General features: G+C 42.8%; 1 protein-coding gene across 3 annotated transcripts in view; it reads left to right on the forward strand.

The window, feature by feature from the left end:
• The window catches only part of STXBP1 (syntaxin binding protein 1), a 69,780-nt gene that overhangs the window by 17,969 nt on the left and 35,335 nt on the right, over nucleotides 1–16,476 (forward strand). For all 3 annotated transcript variants that reach the window (XM_059925674.1, XM_059925676.1, XM_059925675.1), the window contains exon 2: nucleotides 16,153–16,202. In XM_059925674.1, coding sequence (XP_059781657.1) covers nucleotides 16,153–16,202 — 50 coding nt within the window. The remainder of the gene's footprint in view (nucleotides 1–16,152; nucleotides 16,203–16,476) is intronic.

A 16,476-nucleotide genomic window follows, 5' to 3' on the forward strand; every position in this document is an offset into this window, starting at 1 on the left:
AGGGTTTCCTTTTCTCCACATCCTTGCCAACACTTGTTATTTCTTGCCTTACCCTCCTATTTAATTTAAAATTTCTGCTGTCATGTTCTTTAAAATTTTATAATAGCTCTCTGAAATTTTCTTTTTTATAGCTCTCTATTATTGTTTCATGGATGTGGTATCTTCTTTTATGTCTCTATCTTTAAAAAAGCAAAACAAAACTCTGTATAGTCTGTTTCCTCCATGCTTTTTTGTTGTTGTTTCATTTGTTTTGGTCTCTATTTTCCATATAGGAAGTTTCTCAGATGTATAGCAAACCCTGGCTAGCTGCTGTGACTAAAAATGAGAGACGTAGACACGGATTGGGAGCTCCAACCTTGTGGATGGGCCTGATCTGGGTGGGCTGTTTGTTGGGGAATCCCCAAGGTCAGTATCTTTGGGTTTTTCTTCTTGGGCTCCATTCCCCAGAGAAGTCTCTTCCTCCTTGGAGGTGAAGGTCTGGCTGCCAGAATTCTGGGGTCTGAGTGGAAGAAAAGGGCCAAGGGGTGGAGGGTAGTTCTCAACAATCCATACGTATAGCCATTTGTCCCTCTGTTTTCAAGGTGAGATTCACAGGCCCGGACTGGACTCCTGTGCCCAGTCCAGGGGTCCTGTACACACTACACTCTGAGGAGGAAACTTTTAGTGTTCTTCTGTGTTGGGAGGATATTCACCCAGTGACGGGAAGTGGGACAAGGGATCTAGATGTACCTGCTTCTTAAATTCCTTTCTACCAACATGCCTTATACCTTCTCCCACTCTTTTAAGTTCCAGAAGTACCTGGCACTGCCAGCTCCTGAAACTGTTGAGGATTCTACCATGTACACTTAATGGGTTTTCAGTGTTCCCTGCTGCTGGCTTAGGATTCCACTTCAGATGGATTCAACTTTCCCAGGCCTGCTGAGTCAGTTACCACACATCAATTGTAGAAAATAAGACTCAGCATTTAAAACTAAGACTTTATCTTTTGTAAGAACTGCATTCCAAGAAGATGGGGGGTGGGGGGACGGTGTGGGAGAGTGGCCACCAGCCAAAGGCTGGGGACCACCACACCCTAGTTTGCCTAGTTTCTTATAGCAAAACAACAGGCTTTTGGGGCCACTTTTTTCTTGCTTGCTTGCTGAAAGGAGAATGGAAACAGTCTTCTAGAGCCCTAGGGCTCATTGTCTTGGCAGCAAACAAAAGCCTGATTAGACAGAGGCAGGTTAAAAAATATTTGGGACATCCCAAATCCAGGAATTTCATGCTGAATTAGCTCATTAGTTCACTCTGAAGCAGGAAATCAAGTGAAGCCCAAGGTCGTTGTTTCTGATACTGGGTATCCCCTCCTAGATTCCAGTATACACCCTCAGTGGACTGGTCTTTGGCCCAGAACTTTTTGCTAAATTATACAGTTTGGAGAGACAGATTTCACCAGTCAGTTCTCCCGTACCCATCCCCTAGTGGAAGTCTGGGCAAAGGCCACTGTCCCAACACAGAACCAACTCATATTCTGAGGGCAATGTTCAAATAATGCCTAGGTAAATGAGGAGGGGGCAATAGCCCACCTATGCATTTTGATACATATAGACGGCCAGAGAGAATTGCCTCCGGTCTGGGTGATTAAAGCAGGAAAAAAAAACTTTGTACAGGAACTTTGTAAACATTTGATATGGAAAAATGACAGAAGCATGGCATAAAGGCTCAGGTAAAGGATTTATTCTGGAAGAAGACAGGTACAGGGAAAACAATTTAAATCACTCTCAAACATAAAAATGATGAACCAAGAGTTCAAGTGGGACGTAATGTGAAATAACAGAACGAAGTGGAAAGCAGGCTAGCCCAGCCAAGGCAACGGAAAACAAAAAATAACGGGATTGCAGAACCAATAAGCCAATTTGAAAACATAAAAAGCAAAATCTGTTCTCTAGAGTATGGAAGGCTGACTTGAGAAGATCACTCAGTCTGTATATTTGGTGAAAATTTGCACAAACTCAGCCATTTCTTCTGGATTTTCAATGTTTCTTCTCTTTGGGGCTCCACCCTCTTCCTGTGCTTGATCCTGAGCCCAAATCCCAACAGGATGTTTTCTTTTCCTGGCATCTTATTGTAACCAGTTCCCTGGATTTGGGAAAAGGCAGCAGCCCTCCTGAAATTAGACCTTTGTATGTGTTGGGCCGTGTGTGTGTGGGGAGTACTTCCTGCCTTCTGGAAGCTTCCCCGAGGCTTTTGTCTTATGTCAGTTGGACACCTATTGAATGGCTGCTTGAGCTTGTGGCCTTGTCATGCTGTGTGAGATTACACATTTTTAAATATCTGAGACCTGAAGACGTGTAGCAAGTTAAATCCTAGAGCAGAACAGATTGGGCTGGTCAGAATCTTGGACCTTGGAAGTAAGGTGATTTCTACCACCGCTCCCGTGGACAAGTTACTTGATCTCTCTGAGATTCAGTTTCTTTATAAAATGGACTAGATCAGGGTTTCTCAGCCTCAGCACTGTTAACATCTGGGGCTGTATGAGCCTGTGCGTTGTAGGATGTTTAGCAGCATGCCTGGCCTCTCCCCACTAGATGCCCATCGCACCCTCCAATCATGACGATCAAAAACGCCTCTAGACATTGCTGATTGTCCCTGGGAGGGGTTGGGGGTGGGCAAAATCACTCCCCTTTGAGAACCACTAGACTAGACCATGTTTTGTCTGCTCTGGGTTTCTGGAATTATATGAAACACTCTTTTCCCCTTTTTTCCAAAGTGTATTTTCCCTAACCCTTTAGTACTTAGGGAAACTCCCATTTAAGTCAAGAAATACGATTTGGAGCCATTCACTGCTACGTGTACCAATTTAAGATACTGGCCACATCTTGGGTTCCTGCCAGGATCTAGATAGATAGCTATTCTCCATTTCTGCAGTTCGAAGAGGAATTGCTGCAGTCGTCATGGAGTCTATATAGGAAGAGGACAGGGTTTTTGGAGAGAAACAGGTACAAGCTGGCAGCTGAAATGGAATATTAACAGATAAGGTCGGCTGCTGTTGGTAATGCATGAGGGCAGTGTGTTTTCTTTCTCTCTCTCTCTCTTTCCCTCTCCCTCTCTGTTTCTCAAATGTAAAATGCTTCCCAAATAACTGCATGCTTATCACTATCTTGTACAAAAATGGCCCTCATTCTAGACTCTTTTCTTTAAAAAAAAGAGTCTTATTCAACAATGCTTATGAGAAAAGGTGCTTTCTGTCCTGGAAGATTAATGGCCACTTCACCATTTTTTTTTTTGTCTTTGGTCTTTTTGTTTCAAAATATTAATATAACCAAATAGTATTTACTATTATAAGCTATTGATTTGAAGAAGAGATGAATTGTTTTGGATCCCATTTTTGATTGATTTTTCTATTTGTGTATATTTGGTAACTTCACAGCTCCTTTTATCCATGTTGTAGGCAATCTTAGGAAGAAGAAAATAGCTCTTTTGGAGCTGAGGGGAAGTGACTGTTGCATCTAAAGTACAACCGGAAACTCCTATCTCTAACCTCTTTTTGTCTCCAGGTTGAGATTTTCTTTCTACTAATCAAAGTTCCAAGGTCCAGGAGGCTTTGTTTTAGAGAGCTTCTAGCTCCTTAACCTTTTGACTATAAATCTTATGAAAGAGGGGGAAAGGAAGATCGAAAATGAGGATTTCCCATGAAAGAGAAAGTGAATTGTCATTCCTGTAATACTGTCCAGCATCTTTATGGGTCTGAGGTTAAGTTTTGGTTTCTCAGATAGCAGGCATTTATCATCACTCCCCTCAGATGTTGGCAGCAGTCCAAGTTTTGGACATTTGCGTCTTATGCAACGTCTGGGTGTGCTCACCAGGGCAACGCAACCAAGCCATCGTTCACCCATCTCCACGCATTCTAACGCTTGTGACCTCCTCCCTTCTCTCCCTTTCCCACCCACCCCAAAAAGCAAACTTCATTGGAAACATTCTCAGATTAAGCAATTGTCATTCAGCAGTTTATAGGGAGTGGTACCCTGTTCTTGCCCCGTGCCTGACAATTTGAGGTCTCTATTTTGGTCTCTCTCACTTTTGCAAAGTACAGTTTAGATACAAAACTATATTAAGCTATAATTTTAGATAACATATTTTATAGGGATAAGCCAGAGTACCTGTCTTCAGATGAAGATGCTATGGAACAGTTCCATACTAAGCAAAATTGCATTTGTTATTTGAGTTACAAGTTTTCATATAAAATTCTCTGATGACTTTTTTATTTTTTCTGATGACTTTTTAAAAACAGCTTCCTTGAGATATAATTCACACATTATACCATTCAATGATTTAAAGTGTACAATTCAGTGGCTTTTAGTATATTCACAGAATTGTGCATCCATCATCACAATCCATTTTTGAACACTTTCATTACCCCAAAAAGAAACTCCATACTCCTTAGACATCACTCCCAACTCCCCCATACCCCAGCTTAGGCAACTACTAATCCCCCACCCTTTTTTTAAAAAATATTTATTTATTTATTTATTTATGTTTAGTTGCACCAGGTGGGCTCCTTAGTTGTGGCTCACCAGCTCCTTAGTTGTGGTATGTGAACTCTTTTTTTTTTAAATATTTATTTATTTATTTGGTTGTACTGGGTCTAAGTTGTAGCACGTGGGCTCGTTGGGGCCAGGGATCGAACCTGGGCCCCCTGCATTGGGAGCACATAGTCTTATCCACTGCACCACCAGGGAAGTCCCCTAATCTAATCTACTTTCTTTTTATTTATTTATTTATTTATTTATTTATTTATTTACTTATTGGCTGCATTGGGTCTTCGCTGCTGCACGTGGGCTTTCTCTAGTTGTGGCGAGTGGGGGCTACTCTTCATTGCAGTGCGCAGGCTTCAAATTGCAGTGACTTCTCTTGTTGCGGAGCACGGGCTCTAGGCGCGTGGGCTTCAGTAGTTGTGGTGCATGGGCTCAGTAGTTGCGGCTCACGGGCTCTAGAGCGCAGGCTCAGGAGTTGTGGCGCACGGGCTTAGTTGCTCTACAGCACGTGGGATCTTCCCAGACCAGGGAACGAACCCATGTCCCCTGCATTCGGAGTGGAGTTTTATCCACTGCGCCACCAGGGAAGTCCCCTAACCTACTTTCTACCTCTACAGATTTGCATATTCTGGGCATTTCATGTAATTGGAATCACACAATCTGTGGTCCTTGGTGACTGGCTTCTTTGACAGCATTTTAAAAATTCATACATGTTGTTACATGTCTCAGTACTTCGTTCCTTTTTATGGCTAATATTGCATTGTCTGAATATTCCACATTTATTTATTCATCAGGTTGATCGACATTTGGGTTGTTTCTACTTTTTGACTATTATGAATAATGCTGCTGTAAACATTCGTGTATAAGTTTTCATGTAGACCTGTGTTGTCATTTCTCTTGGGCTTATACCTAGCAGTGGAATTGCTGAATCATAGGTAGCTCTTCATTTAGCTGTTTGAAGAATTGTCAGACTGTTTCCCAAAGCGGCTGCACCATTTTACATTCCCACCAGCACTGTGTGAGGGGTCTGATGACTTTTATGCTTCAGGAGTAATGTCTGCTTTCCCAAACAGGACTGCAAATTCTTGGAGATCAAGAAATTGATTTATATATATTTTTTAATGTCCTCCATAGACTTCACGTGGTTATGGGCATTTTATTGTGCAATTGCTAGACACTTCACTTCTCTGGGCCTCAGTTTCCTCCTTTGTAAAATGGGAGTGATTATAATATTAATCTCTGAGGGTTACCGTGAGCTTTAAATGAGAGGATACGTGGAAAATGTATAGGACAATGTATTCCATATAGTAAGTCTTGAATAAATGTGGGTACTTTTTCCTTATTGGGACTAAATTATTGATTGAGTTTTTTCTTTAATAAGAGCTTTTAAAAGTATTTTGGCTAAGGCTGTTGGTATCTCAGACACTGGTTAAAAATTAAGCATATAGAGAAATGCTAGGATAGCAGAAACTTTGGATATGAGCATTTGTATCTGTACCTTCACATAATACCACACTCCTCACTGAATTTGAATAAGCAGAGTTAAAGGGAAAACATTTCTAGATCCTTCTGGCTTACGAACTTGGACTGGCCAGAATAGCCATAGTTTACCTGTCATGTTCCTCAAGAATAGAGAGAGCTCTCTCCCCAGCAATCCCTGTGAAAGAGTCTCTGAGACTTTTGAACTGGGGGTTCTGAATCTTGGGGGGTGGGTGTCAGGAGAGTGGTGGCCCCAGGAGGGGGGTGTGGGAGGTTGAGGAGAGCTCCTGGGTGGGGTCACCTCACTCAGCCTTGAACAGAACTGCCCGTTTCACTCCCAGCAAGCACTGCTTAGCTGTGCCACTCAGGGGGTTCATTCATCCTGCGGGCATTTGCTGAATCATTATTTTATGCCAGATGCCAGAGACAGGGCAGGAGGGTGGGTACAGGGAGGGGGAGGGAGTTGTCATGTTTGAAGGTGAATGAATGAGGCTTAGTGTTCAAGGAACCGAATACAGTGGGTGACTTGTGGAGTCCTCAGCCAGTTGTTGCTACCTTAAAGACCAGCCTGGGCCACTCTCTCCTCTTCTGAGCTTGCTGAGTCTCTCTGTTCCTAGACTGTCCCATCCTTGATCCTAGCTTGGGGACTTCGCACCTGCTCTTCCTATGCCTGGAGAACTCTCCCCCCAGATCTTCACTGGGTTGGTTCCTCCTCATCACCTCCCCAGAGGACCTTCTCCCATACCCCCGCCACATTCTAGTTCATTAATCTTTAAAATTTCGTCTGAGCACTTATCACTCTCCAGAATGATCTTATTTGTCTCCTGTGTGTATTGGCTCTCTCTCCCCTCCACATCAGGTATAGGCACCTTAAGGGCAGGAATCTTGTTTAGCTTGTTCATCGTGGTCTTTCCAGTGCCTGGAAGGATGTCTGGCTCATAGCAGGTGTTCAATAAGTCATCATTGTTGAATGGAGAGAAACAAACGGGAGAACGGGAGACACATCACAAACTCCATGGAGGAGCAATAAGAAACCAATTAAAAATCACTGGGTTCTCCCTTATTAGGAAGGTCAGATACCTTTAAAATAGATGCCGATGGTGCTGGTGGTAGCCAACAGTGCTAAGTACCATTCTAAGACTGAACTAAGTGCTTTACACACATTAAATCATTTAATCCTCACAATAACTCTGTGAGGCATGTGTGGCCATCCCCATTTTATAGATGGGGAAAATGTGACACAGATTTAATAACTTGTCCAAAGTCACAGCTAGTAAGTGGAGGAGCAGGGATTTGAACCTTAACCATCTGGCTCCAAAACCCATCAGAGTTATTTTGCTTTACTTTGTCAAGGTGATCATTGCAATATAACAAAGAAACGCACACCCAGGTTCAAGTGCAGAGTCCAGTCCTTGCTGGTGTCTGAGAGACAGTATGTGTAGTGGAAAGAGCGTTTGGATGGGGATCCAGAGACCTATTTCTGCTCACTCTAGAGAGACCAGTCGGTGGCCTTTCCCACTACAGATGGCTGTGTTTTCCAGGAGCATCTCAATCCGAACATGAGGGACCTAGACTCTGGCCTTAGATGGTCTCTGAAGTTCTTTCCAATATAAGTGTTCTTTTTTTTTTTTTTTTTTATTAAACATCTTTATTGAAGTATAATTGCTTTACAATGGTGTGTTAGCTTCTGCTTTGTAACAAAGTGAATCAGTTATACGTATACATATGTTCCCATATCTCTTCCCTCTTGCATCTCCCTCCCTCCCACCCTCCCCATCCCACCCCTCTAGGTGGTCACAAAGCACCGAGCTGACCTCCCTGTGCTCTGTGGCTGCTTCCAATCCCTATCAAACTACCACTGGCATTTTTCACAGAACTAGAACAAAAAATTTCACAATTTGTATGGAAACACAAAAGACCTCGAATAGCCAAAGCAATCTTGAGAAAGAAAAATGGAGCTGGGGGAATCAGGCTTCCTGACTTCAGACTATATTACAAAGCTACAGTAATCAAGACAGTTTGGTACTGGCACAAAAACAGAAATATAGATCAATGGAACAGGATAGAAAGCCCAGAGATAAACCCACGCACATATGGTCACCTTATCTTTGATAAAGGAGGCAAGCATATACAGTGGAGAAAAGACAGCCTCTTCAATAAGTGGTGCTGGGAAAATTGGACAGATACATGTAAAAGTATGAAATTAGAACACTCCCTGACACCATGCACAAAAATATAAGTGTTCTTAAACACCAAAGAAGTAGAATCATTGAAAGTTATTTTACTTCCGCAGGCCTCTGCCAAGGAGCCATGGGTTTATGTGTTTACAATCCCACGCTTGCCTGTGTGTGTGTGGAAAAGGATCTGGAAGGCTGCCCCCTAAACCCTGAGGGGTTGTTTCCCCTCAAGAGTGGGGGTAAGGAGGGAAATTTCACTTTGTAACTATACAGCTCTCTATTGTTAATTTTTCAACAAGAATGTGCTACTTCTATATTATTAAAAACATCATAAGGCAAAAAATTAAAGTGGTTTGTAGTTAGTTGCCGGTAGTTTCTGTGTACATGGGTCTCTCTAAGGCAAGGACCTTGAGAGTACTGGGAAGGCTTTTTTTCAAGTATTTGAACCATTTCCTCCTGTTTTGTGTAGCCTTTACTTATTCCACCTAGGGAGATGCATTTGTTTGTTAGCAAGGAGGATCTTCAGCACAGAGCAAGACATTCAAAGAGGCTTGGTTGCCCTCCTCAGGTATCTGAATTGCCGTCAGGGAAAGAGGAACAGGCTTGCTGTTGCTTCAGAGCAGAATTACCAGCAGCGTGTAGAGTAGAATCGACAGGGCATGGAGTCCCAGCCCCGGATGCACCGGGAAACAGTGGAGCTGCCTTCCTAGAGTCTGGTTACTGTTGACATGTGAAAGTCCTCTTGGTTTGCATGTGTTTATTTTGTATCTGCCACCTTACTAAAGGTTTTAATGTTTCTAATAGTTTTTCAGTTGATTCCCATGATTTCTGCAGGCAGGTAACTCTGTATCCTTCTTACCAATATTATACCTTGTTTTCTTTTCTGGTCTAAGTGAATTCTCAGAACGATGTTAAGTAATAGCAACTTAAAAATACAGTCCTGTGTCTGTGTTGTGACATGAAATATCTTACTTTCTGGGGGCTCCGACTTGTGCTTCAGCATTAATGCATCTCTTCTTAGGTAAACAGAGGTGACTCTCTGTCTCCTCAGAAGTGGTATAAGGGTTCCTCTGTTCAATTTTACATTTACATTTAAGATTTATATACATTGGCGCATCGGTGCCGTTATTCCAAAGAGTATTCACATGTTTATTGTGGGTCAGAGAAGTTTAGAAGTTTTTGGTTAAATACCCGTAGAGTTTGAGATCTAAATATTTTTGTGATTATTTTAAAACTGTATTTTAAATATGTATTTCTTTTTAATAGGATTTTTACATTATATTAAAAATCTTGATTGGTGGAAGTGATGTGTTGTAATTTTCTTATTTCCTTGTCTGTATGAATAACATGTTTTTATAGTGACATCACAATGGGTGCCTTTTATTTAGTGCCTCGTATGTGCCAGACACCTTACCAGGCATATTGTCTCGTTAACCTTCATAACTGGTCATTAAAGTATTATAATTTTTATTTTGCAGATGAGAAAACTGAAGCCTAAAACGTTTTACACTTGCTCAAGGTCCACAGCTAACAAATGCCTGAACCTGGATTTTCCCTGGTCTATCTAACTTTAGTGCTTCCCTCGGCATTTTTTCTTAATCTTGAGGGTGGGAGTGACCTTTGCCTGAGTAACTAGCCTTATACCCTCACACAAATGGGGTTTATTTAAGAGGGTGCCTTTCAGAAGAACTGCCACTATTGAGCTGGAATAACTAGAAATTCCCTGTGCTGTGAAAGGGAATTTCAGTCAAAGAGGAAGGCAGTTGTGGCCTGAGTTCACACTCCCTTAAATCCCTCAGCAGAGCGGAGGCACTTCTCATTCTGGTGTCTGGGCACCAGACTCCTGGTGCATGTGTCAGGGCAGCATGGAGCTCTGGGACTACAGAGCACAGGATACTGGAATCCCCTGTGGTTTTGAGGACTTTGGTGATGCTCCCACTTCTCCCAAGCTTCCAGCCCATCTAGTATTAGTCATGCTATTTCAGATGTTCTGGTGTGCCATGGGCTTAGGTTCCCTGACATGTGTCACTGCCGAGGGCAGTCATGGGTGCCAGGGCGGTAAGGGTAGGGCTCCCCGGGGGGGCAGGGGGCGGGGGAGGGCTTTGCAGCTATCCCTAGAGCCTGCGCTTTGGGACTCCAGTTGGTATACTGGGTGCATCTGAAGGTGTCCCAGATAATCTGGACCACCTGCTGTGTTTCTCAGGACTTGGGAGGGACTTGTTGAGTTTGGGAGTTACCCAGGATGTGGTTGGGAAGGAATCTGCTTTCTTGCCTTTTGGCCATGAGGGAAGCAGAGTCCACCAGGGCTACGGTCCTCACGATTATAGAGAAGCTGAAGCTGCCCCGTATACACAGGCTAGGTGGTGGTGGAGCGGACATTTTGGCTGTAGATATACATGGCTTGGAATGCAGAAATAAGATCCTCTGGCTGCACCAGCTTCAGAAGGCTTTATTGTTTCTCTCCACACAAAGAGGACTTATAAGGGAGTTGAAATGTGATTGTCAGGGCTTATTTGTGAGGAAGTAGCCCAACCTACTTGATTCTTAATGCTAAAATGGGCTCTAATCCTTGTTTCCTTTTCGGTATTGGATTAGAAAAATGTAGGGCAGGATTAGAATTGGCTGACAACAATGCCCACAACAAATACAGGCCCTGAGAATTTTGGAACAGGAATCACTAGGCAAGAAGGCTTGAACCTGCAGCAGTATTCCCAGTCTTTAGGACTTGTGATCCTTGTTTTGATTTTCTGATTATATCTCTGTCTTCCCCTATCAAAAGGTGACTTGAATTTAAAGTCAGTGAATTTAAATTAATTGTGTGTAGTGGCAAAAAAAAAAAAAAAAAGGGAACATGTTCTTCCTCGATAATACAAAAAAGACAGTGAAATATACCATTTTTCCACTGTCATGTTAGCAAACAAACCTCAAGGTATTATTTTATCAGTTAGTATGTTATTTTGGAGAGCCACTCAGAGTACTGATGGGGGTGTAAATTGTGTTTTTGGAAAATAATTCAGCAGAATTTACCAAGAGCCCAGCATATTTATACTCTTTACCTATTCATTCCATACCCAGAAAGCTCTCCTAACAGAATAATTTGCGCAAAGAAAAGCCCTGGGCACAAAGATGTTCACTGACATTACTTTCAGAGCATTTTTCCTATTATAATACCTAATACATGCTCAACGTAAAAAGCTTGGGAGGACATAGGAAGGCACAAATTGGCACTTAAAAGATTGATCATAATCTTACCACACAAAAATAGCATTTTGATTAAAATTTTCTACTTTTTCCTATGCATATATCCTTTTTCTTTAGTTTTATTTATTTATTTTTGGCTGCGTTGGGTCTTCATTGCTGCGCAAGGGCTTTTCTCTAGTTGCGGCGAGCGGGGGCTACTCTTCGTGGCAGTGCATGGGCTTCTCATTGCGGTGGCTTCTCTTGTTGCAGAGCACAGGCCCTAGGCACATGGGCTTCAGTAGTTGTGGCACACGAGCTCAGTAGTTGTGGCTCACAGGCTCTAGAGCACAGGCTCAGTAGTTGTGGCGCACGGGCTTAGTTGCTCTGCGGCGTGTGGGATCTTCTCCGACCAGGGCTCGAACCTGTGTCCCCTGCATTGGCAGGCGGATTCTTAACCACTGCGCCACCAGGGAAGCCCTATCCTTTAAAAAATAGTTGTAGCCTACCTTTTTCCCAGAGCCATGTATTTTGAATATTTTCTCCCTCTGTTGTATTCACCTGGGGAAACTCTAACCCTAGTTGAAACCAACTTTTCTTTCCTTTCTGGCATACACCTGGACAATCAAACATTACTGGGGCAGAAAAAAGAAAATCACACAACTGAGCTGCCTGGTTTTACTTTAAATTTATGGTCGTGGACCTCAAATTAGCCCTTAAAACTGTTGAGAAATGCTAAAACATCTCTGTAGGAAATCCCCTTTCGGGACTTCCCTGGTGATCCCTCGGTTAAGACACTGTGCTTCCACTGCAGGGAAGCAGGTTTGATCCCTGTATGTCAGGGAACTAAAAGGATATGCGCTTTCTCAATCTTTGGGAAGATGTGTGATACCATCTTTCTTCAAACCTTCCATATACAGCACCACTGTCCCTACTCTGAGCCAGTGACCTCGTTTCTAATGAGGAAGCCCCTCCACTCTGCCACCACTCTTTCAGCCCACCATTGGTCCCCTGCCTCCCCCCACCGGGTGGACCTGGTGCCCTGCCTCCTATCCCAGGTCAGGCTCTCTTCCTGTGTCTCAGACCCCAGCCCCTTCCTCCTCCTCAGGGACCTCAGTCTTTGAATGATCCGTCCTCTCTCCTGCATCATCAATCTCCCCCTCTCTTTTGGTTTATCGCCAATACCATTTTTTTAAAATGCTGTAATTGGGAATCCCCCAGTGGTCCAGTGGTTAGGACTCCGTGCTCTCACTGCCAGGGCCCCAGGTTGTATCCCTGGTTAGGGAACAAAGATCCCACAAGCCGCACAGCGTGGCCAAAAAAAAAAAAAAAAAGGTCTAATTTCTCACATCTTAAAAAAACAAAGGACTTCCCTGGTGGCACAGTGGTTAAGAATCCGCCTGCCAATGCAAGGGACACGGGTTCGAGCCCTGGTCCGGGAAGATCCTGCATGCCTTGTAGCAACTAAGCCCGTGCGCCACAACTACTGAGCTCGCGAGCCACAACTACTGAAGCCCATGTGCCTAGAGCCTGTGCTCTGCAACAAAGAGATGCCACCGCAGTGAGAAGCCCGCACACCGCAACGAAGAGTAGCCCCTGCTCGCCACAACTAGAGAAAGCCCGCGTGCAGCAACGAAGACCCAACACAGCCAAAAATAAATAAATAAAAAATAAATAAATTTTAAAAAAAAGAATTGGTATTAAGTAAAAATAACTGAAGAAAAGCTTTCATTTCAAAAAAAAAAAAAAGAAAATCCCTTCCTTGATTTCACATTCTCTGTCTACCCTGTCTAGCTTTCTTACTTTTCTCTGCTACCTTATAGGAAAACCTCTTGAAAAAGTTGTCTAGATAGTCTGAGTCTGTCTTCCTCATCACCCATTTTAAACTGGCTTCATCCTTATTATTTCACAAGAATGCTTGTCAATAAAGACCGTGTTTCCATCCCATCTTACTGGTCCTACAAGCATTTGGGATTTTCTCCAACCTTACCTCTATGTAGTAATAATGCCCAGATTTTAAACTGTAGCTAAAGGTCAGTCTTTCAAGCTCCAGCTACGCTGTATCTCCCCTCGGACGTCTCTTAGCCATCTCAATCTTTAATCAAAAAAGGATTTTCGGTATTCTCCTACAGATCAGTTCTTTCCTCCCTCTAAATCTTTTGTGTCTCTACATCAATTTCTTTGTTTAAGCCAAAAAGCTAGGAGTTATCTGTTTCCTTTCTTTACTTTTCTCCCACACCCAATTCAGCAGCTAGCCCTGTTGGCTATACGTCCAAATAGATATCAAATTGACCCTCTTCTCGCCATGTCCACTGCCACCAGCCATGGATGGGCCCTTGAGAAGGCGTCCTGACTGTACTCCTGCTTCAGTTCTTGCCCCCCTCCAATCTCATCTCTACAGCACATCAGATGACGTCCCTACCCTCGGTGGCTTTCCGGTGCCCTTCAGATAAAATCATCCTCCCGTCAAGGTCCCCTGTGATCTGGCCTCCAGCCTCAGCTTCTACCAGCTTCAGTTCCCAGAAGCTGTCAGGCTCTTTTTCCTTTTTCCACCTCGAGCCTTTGTGCCTCCCCATGCTCCTTTCCCAGCCTTTGACTGGCTGGCGTATTCCTCAGAGAGGCCGTGCCTGAGCCCGCCCTCCTTTTTTTTTGTCCACCACGTGCAGGATCTTAGTTCCCCAACCAGGGATCGAACCTGCGCCCCCTGCAGTGGAAGTGTGGAGTCCTAACAACTGGACTGCCAGGGAAGTCCTTTTTTTTTTTTTTTTCCCTGTTTTTTTGTTTGTTTTTTGTTTTCTGGGTTTTTTTCATCTTTTTTTCTTCTGATCCCCTCTTAAAGGTAGCTCTCCACACTGGGTATTTTCCTTTCTACCACGGCCCTTATTTATTTACCTTAGAGCATTTGTGAGAAGCCGTGATTGCCCTTTTGTTTTGTCTGCTTCCGTCACTAGAGTGTAAGCTCCGAAGGAGCAGTGCCATGTCTCCTGTTGTTCATCCCTGGTGCTGGGTCCAGTGACTGGCAAACAGTGGTATTGAGTGAATGAGTGGGTATTTTCCATATCATTATTTCTAATGGGTACATAGTACCCATTGCACAAATGTAACCTAATTGACTTAACCACTGCCTTATTATTTGATATATACGTTCCCAGTTTTTCACCACACTGAAACATGGGAAATAATCTAAATGGCTATTGGGAAAATTGTTGACTAAACCAGGGACTATTATGCAGGCATTTAAGATCCTAGGAAGCATTTTTATTAACATGGAGAAATGAGTTTTCTTAATGAAATAAAGCATAATACGAAATTATATATACAACATGATGTTAGCTATGTAAAAGTTCATGGGAAAAGCGAGTAGGAAATAAACTAAAATGTTAATTATGCATTTTGGGTTGGCAGGATTACAAATGATTTTTCCTTTTGATTTTTTTCAAGTATACAAGTAATACATGATATTTTCTTCTTTATACTTTTCTGTGTTTTCCAAGTTTACTGCAATGAGTGTGTATTTTTTTATAATCAGGTAAGAAGCTCTTAAAAATTTTAGAACACTTTGATGACACATCAGATTATTGTAGCTAGTGAAAAGCAGAGTCAGGAACCATCGTGCTCTGGAGAATGACCTAAAATGTTTGAAGCACACTTGCTAATGACAGCTCTTAGCCTTGAGTCCTTCCAGGCCTGTGGATGATCTGGGTTTAGAAAGAGTAGCAGAGCGCTGTTTCCTGTGAATCCTCCGTGACCGGGTAGACTTGTGTGTGGTGTGACATTATAGAAACTGTGGCTTAACAAAAGTGTTGTTTTTGGGTGAGAGCATCCCACAGATGTTCTCAGGGTTGGAAAGATATCACAACTGCTCTTCACATCTGTTTTTGGAGCTTGACGGGGGCTCATGTGCCCTGGGGTATTGTCATAACATTTTACCCACTTATCTTAAATCAGTGGTTCTCAAACCCCAGACCCTTTTGGGAATTCGAGGTCAAAACTATCTTCATAATAAGACTAAGATGTTATCTGCATTCTCTTATTCTCTCACAAACGTACAGTGGAGTTTTCCAGATGCTATATGATTCACAGCAGGTTATTTAAGAAGCAGAACCCAGCTGTCTTCTACGAAGCCAGACATTAAGGAGAGTTGCAAAGATGTAAAACAATGCCAGTATTCTCACTAAAATTGTTTTATTATGGAAAATATAAATAGCATTTTGGGAATTCCCTGGTGGTCCCGTGGTTAGGACTCAGCACTTTCACTGCCATGGCCCAGGTTCAATCCCTGGTCAGGGAGCTGAGATCCCAAAAGTTGCACAACGCAGCCAAAAAAAAAATATATAAATAGCATTTTAATGAAGTGCAACTATGTTATCATAGAATGGGTTTATTATTATTGTAATTGAATTAACACATATTTTAAAAATTTCTCAGTTTAACTTCTAATACAGGTAATGTCAGTAGATATTTGCCCACATACACAAGCACTCTTTGGGGTCCTCAATATTTAACAGTATAAAGGAGTCCTGAGACTACAAAGTTTGAGAACTACTGAATTAAGGAAGCAGGAAGAGAACTGTCTTTATGGTGGATTGATTATGGCTCAGTAGACAGATTGGTTCAATTGCATGACTCAGGAGAACCTAAGCCTGTGGAGGGAAAATGACCTCGTCTAATAGGCAGGGGTTGGAAGTCCTTGAAATTACATTAGGTTTTTTCTTCCACCTCCCTCCTCCTTCCCTCTCTCCTTTCCTCCCTCTCCCCTTCCCTTCCTCCTTCTGTCCTTCCTTCCTTTTTCTCTCCTTTTTTAGAGATCATGCATGATGTGATAAAGAAGGTAAAGAAGAAGGGAGAGTGGAAGGTAAGTAGAAAAGCACAATTAATGACCTTAAAGGTGAGTTCATGGGGAAAAACAAGAATGGAGTAGAGTTGGGGAGAGGCATGTAGGCGGGGAATGAGGACCTTTGCTGTGCCCAGAGGATACCAAAAGCTTCTGGACTAGAGAAAGGTAATCTGCTGTGCCTCCCATTTTATACAATCCTGGTTAGGAAATCTCTTGGTCATAAAGCTTATCTTTAAGATCACCTGGTGAGGCATTCTAGAAGTGGAACTCTTTTATTCAGACAAGATCTTAC

Source organism: Balaenoptera ricei, chromosome 6 (genome assembly GCF_028023285.1).
Source record: "Balaenoptera ricei isolate mBalRic1 chromosome 6, mBalRic1.hap2, whole genome shotgun sequence".
NCBI classification, from domain to species: domain Eukaryota; kingdom Metazoa; phylum Chordata; class Mammalia; order Artiodactyla; family Balaenopteridae; genus Balaenoptera; species Balaenoptera ricei.